General features: G+C 60.6%; 2 protein-coding genes across 2 annotated transcripts in view; one reads left to right on the forward strand and one right to left on the reverse strand.

Moving 5' to 3' along the window:
• GUITHDRAFT_116491 (hypothetical protein) overlaps nucleotides 1-328 on the forward strand; it is a gene marked incomplete at both ends in the record, with an annotated part of 2,912 nt that extends 2,584 nt beyond the window's left edge. The window contains one exon of the mRNA XM_005824301.1: nucleotides 202-328. Coding sequence (XP_005824358.1) covers nucleotides 202-328 — 127 coding nt within the window. The remainder of the gene's footprint in view (nucleotides 1-201) is intronic.
• Nucleotides 329-559: 231 nt separating this feature from the next.
• On the reverse strand, nucleotides 560-4,821 carry GUITHDRAFT_165501 (hypothetical protein; the record flags this gene model as incomplete). The annotated part of the gene is made up of 5 exons (XM_005824302.1): nucleotides 560-737; nucleotides 929-989; nucleotides 1,175-2,379; nucleotides 2,543-4,583; nucleotides 4,784-4,821. The coding sequence occupies 5 exons, from the start codon at nucleotides 4,819-4,821 to the stop codon at nucleotides 693-695; spliced, it is 3,390 nt and encodes a 1,129-aa protein (XP_005824359.1). The 3' UTR covers nucleotides 560-692.
• Between the last annotated feature and the right edge of the window lie 41 nt (nucleotides 4,822-4,862).

Genomic DNA, 4,862 nt, shown 5'->3' on the forward strand with positions numbered 1-4,862 from the left:
CCTCCTCCTCCCTCCCTCCCTCCCTCCCTCCCTCCCTCCCTCCCTCCCCTCCCTCCCTCCCTCCCTCCGCCCCCCCCCCCCCCTAACCCACCCTCCTACCACCGCCTGCTCCTCTCCCTCCTGTGTGTAACCGCCCCCCCCTCGCCCCTTGCGTGTCTTCCTCCACTATCATGCTGTGTTGGTTGAGCTGCTGGCTGTCAGCATGGCGAAGTCGGAGCTGGAGTCACCGGACGAGAAGAACACACGAGGATACTACTCCATCATGAGACCCAACACAGTCATGCACGTTGCTGCTCGGGCGACCCCGACATGGCGGTCGGGGATGTGAGCGACGAGGATGAGGAGGATGAGTGGAAGTTAGTGCTGGTGGAGAAGAAGAAGATGATGATGATGTTGAAATTGCACACTGATGCTATAAGGCGACTTTGACATTCGCCCACACTCACTCCAACTCCCAACCCCCAACTCTCCTCGTCCTGCTGAAGCTGGTGCCGATGTTGGTGCAGGTGCAGGTGCAGGTGCAGGTGCAGGTGCAGGTGCTGGTGCTGGCTTCAAGCATAGACAAATGACCGTATTTTTGTCTTCAACAACAACGATATCATCATCATCATCATCATCATCACCTGTTTGCCGTCTCGCCTATTCACATGCCACTTTACAACATTCATAATCTCCTTTGCTCTCAAGTCCCTTTAGCGCCGTTGGGCCGGGTTGACTGCCGTCTGAGGACGAGGTTTCTGCGAGAAAGACGTCAAAATGAAGAGAGGAAGGCAGGCAGGAAGGCAGGCAGGGAGGCAGGCTAGGAGGGAGGGAGGGAGGGAGGGAGGGAGGGAGGGAGGGAGAGGGAGGTGTATAGGTGCAAGGTACAGAGTGAGTGAGTGAGTGAGTGAGTGAAGGTAGAGCAGGAGGGAGGGATCAAAATACCCACCTTTGTGAGAGGAGGCCGAGGAGATTGAGACGCTCTTGCAGAAAGCAAACCTCCTTTCGACCTGTGCTGCCTTCAGGCGGAGGAGAGAGGAACAGAGGAAGGAAGGAGCAAAACAGGAGGAGGAAGAGAGAAGAGAGAAGAGGAGAGGAGAGGAGAGGAGAGGAGAGGAGAGGAGAGGAGAGGAGAGGAGAGGAGAGGAGAGGAGAGGAGAGGAGAGGAGAGGAGAGGAGAGGAAGGGAGTTCAACCTGGCTGAGGACACTTCCTGCGACAGGGCTAAGTTCATCTGCACGCTAATCCCGCTGCTCTTGCCCTTGTCCGCCGGCTTCCACAGGAGGAGGCGAGGAGAAACCCCGTGAGCAGTGAGGGAGGGAGGAGCTGCTGCTGCTGCTGCTGCTGCTGCTGTTACTTCCGCTGCCGCTGCCTCCTCCGGCGCCTGCGTGGATCCTTTCCTTGCTCGAAGCCGCGTCACGTCCCCCTTCCATGCTCCCACCGAGCGCCCGATGGAGTTGGAGGGCTCGGCTCTACCCCTGCTGGACAAGAGCTCGGCCTTGCCCTTCTCCTCCTCCTCCTCCTCCGCCAGTCTGATCGCTTCCCGCACCAGCTCTGGCGCCATGAGCAGGCGCTCGATCGTCTTCCTCGCCTGGTCGACCGTGAGGGAGATGAGACGGTAGCTGTGCCATGCCGCCGACACGTCCAGCTGCTCCTTCACCCCCTCCAGCAGCGACCGCAGCGTCCCCGCAAACTCCCGGCCGAAGGCGAGGCGGAGGACACCGATGCGGAAGACCTCGGGGTCCATGCCCTCCTCCTCCTCCTCCCCTCCCTCTGGACTCGCGCTGAAGGGGTCGCGGAGGGAGGAGAAGGAGGCGGAGGAGGACTCGTGCCGGACCAGGAGGTCGAGGAGGAAGTCCACAGAGACGCTGACGCCTGCCCGCCATGAGCTTTCCGCCTCCTCCTCCCGCTGGCTGTGCGTCCTGAGCTCCTGCAGCAGGGGGCCAATCCTCTCCCTCCTCCCGTGCTTCGCTCTGCTCCTAACAAAGGAAGTCGCTTCCTCCAAGCTCAGCCAGCAGATCTCGCTCGAGTGGAGGGACTTGAGAAAGTGGAGAACGCGAGGAAGGAGGGCCTTGGAGGAGAGAGGAGGAGTCGCCTCCTCCTCCTCCTGCTCGCAGCGGAGGGGGATGGAGGAGAGAATCTTCATGTAGGTGACGAGCCTGTGCTGGGCAGTGTCGCGGAGGTTGTCCTGGTCCATGTTGAGGAGGGAGGAGAAGAAGGAAACTCGTAGACCCGTCGTCCTCACCCCCACCAGCCTCCCGACCCGGCCGAGCACAAGCTTGCTCCTAGCCTCTGCAACCTCCGGGTCCTTGTGCTGCTGCAGCATGTGGCGGTAGAGAAAGGAGAGCATTGTATCCTGCGAGCAATTGTTTGCCTTCTCCATGTACCAGCTGTTGTAGATCTGCACCCAAGTCAGGTTATTGTCTCCTGCTCCTCCTGCTCCTCCTGCTCCTTCTCTCCTCCTCCTCCTCCTCCTCATTCCCCCAACCTCCTCCGTGTCCCTTCAAATCTCCATCCTCTCCTTCTCAAGTTCCTTGCCTTCTCCCTCCCGAGCTCCTCCTTACCTCAGCAATCGCGTCCAGCACCTCCTCCTCCCCCACAGTCTCGCCCCCCTTGCTCTCTCTGCTCCCAGCCTTGAGCCGGTCCAGGATGCTGCGATCTACGAGCTTCTCGTTGCGCCGAGCAGGTGCAACAGGTCCCCCCTCCTTCTCCAGCTCTTGCCGGACTCTTCCCCAGCTGTCTTCCGTCCTCCTCCTGTAGATAGCAACCTCCCGCTTCAAGTTCGCTACCCGCTCGCTCCTGTTCTTCACCTCCTCCCTCAGCCTCTCCCTCTCCTCCTCCAGCTCCTTTACCCTCCCCTCCGACACTCCCAACCTCAGTGCCTCCTCCTCCACCACCTCCTCCCACGATCTCGTCTGGCTCTCGCTGTCGGCCTTGTCCATATCGCTCGTGCTCCTTACCCCCCCCAGGTTGATCAGCTTCAGCTGCAACTTCTCCATCGTCCTCTGATGTGCCTCCATCAACTTCCTGCTCGCCCCCAGCTGCTGTCTCGCCTCCCCCAGCTTTTCCCTGAGCTCCCCAACTTCCTGCAGCAGCTGCAGGTTCCCCAGGGGGATCATTCCCAGCTGATCCTCCAGCTCTCCGACGATCCTCCCTCGCTCCTCCACCAGCTTCCGCGCCGTCTCCTCCACCAGGTTCCACTCCTCCGGCAGGTAGGGCACATGCCGCGACGAGGCGGCGGCGGCGGCGGCGGCAGGAGGGAGGGCACGTTCGTACTCCTTCCTCCTCATCAGCTTGCTCGGGGCAGCGAGCGACTCAGTGCGGGAGATACCAAGAGAGGAAGGGAGCCCCTTCACCCCTTTCTCCTTGAACCTCATCACCGCCTCCTCGAACTCCTCCCTTATCCTCCCGTCCTCCACCAGCACCAGCCCCAGCTTCTCCCGCAAACTTCTCTGCAGCTCGTGTAGCTGGGGCTCCTTCAGCTGCCCCTTGTCCGCCATCAGCCCCCCAACCTTGTCCGTCACCCTGTCCAGCTCCTCCTGCAACCGGGCCTGAGCTGCCCTCGCCTCCTCCTGTATGTGGTCGCGCTGCAGGATCAGATTCTGAACGCGGAGGTTGAGCGCGTGCAGTTTGTTCTTGTCCGAGCTCAGCTCCTCTCTCAGCTCTTCTATTACCTCCTCCCTCCCCCTCCTCTCCTGCTCCAGCCTCTCCACCTCCCCGGCCAGCGCCTCCATCCTCTCCTTGACAAGGTCGTAGTCGGCGAACCTACTCATCTGCTGCTGGAAGTACTTCACCCTGACCTCCGTCTTCTCCTTCTCCTCCCGCAGCCCCTGGAGTTCTTCCTCAAGCTCCCCTATCCTCCTCTCCTTGATCCTCTCCTCCTCCCTCATTGCGTCCATCTGCTTCTGCGACTTGAGGATGAACGCGTTCAGGTCCGCTGACTTCTCCTGCAGCTTCTCTTGCAGCTCCTCCTCCCTCCTCCTCATCTTCTTCACCTCCTCCTTGAGCGCCAAGTTTGCTTCGTTGAGCTCCGACAACTTTTCCACCCTCTTCTCCTCCCCGGCTGACGCCAACCGCAGCTCGAACTGGCTCTTTCTCAGCTCTTTCTCCAGATCCGCCTTGTCTTCCTCCCTCCTCCTCAGCAGCTCCTGCAGCTCAACAAGCTGCTTCCGTACCTTCTCCTCCCGCGCCAGGCACTTCTTCATCGCCATGGAGAAATGCCCGAACACCTGGAAGCGATAGAGAAGAGTATGCACAACGATCAGCCAGTTCTCTCTTGCTGCTCCTCTTGCCCCCGCTCCCTCTCGCTCTCGTGCTCTTGCTCCCCCTCTGACTCCTGCAGCTGCTCCCGCCAGTACACTTGCTCCAGCTCCCTCCCATGTTCCATCCTCCTCCTCCTCCTCCTCCTCCTCCTCTGATGTCTGCCTTACTCTCCTGAGGTCTCGACTCTCCTCCTCCTTGACTGAGTGTAAGAGGGAGGAGGAGGAGGAGGCAGCGGAGGAAAGAGCAGCGGAGCTTCCTCTGCTTCCTCTGTCGAGGCTGAAGGAAGAGCCTGCCCTCTTGCGGATGTCGAGGTACTCGCGGAAGGACACGTTGTTGCTTCCCCTGCAACTTCGTAAGCACGAGATGAAACAGAGGAGAGGGAAGAGGAGGAGGAGGAGGAGGAGGAGGAGGAGGAGGAGGAGGAGGAGGAGGAGGAGGAGGAGGAGGAGGAGCTGCAGGAGTCGGAGGGGGAGCACGAGCACGAGAGCGAGAGGGAGTGAGGAGGAAGAGGAGGAGGAGAACTGGCTGATCGTTGTGCATACTCTTCGCTATCGCGTCCAGGTGTTAGGGCATTTCTCATGGCGATGAAGAAGTGCCTGGCCGCGGGAGGAGAAGGTGCGG

This window comes from Guillardia theta, assembly GCF_000315625.1.
Source record: "Guillardia theta CCMP2712 unplaced genomic scaffold GUITHscaffold_96, whole genome shotgun sequence".
Classification (NCBI taxonomy): domain Eukaryota; class Cryptophyceae; order Pyrenomonadales; family Geminigeraceae; genus Guillardia; species Guillardia theta.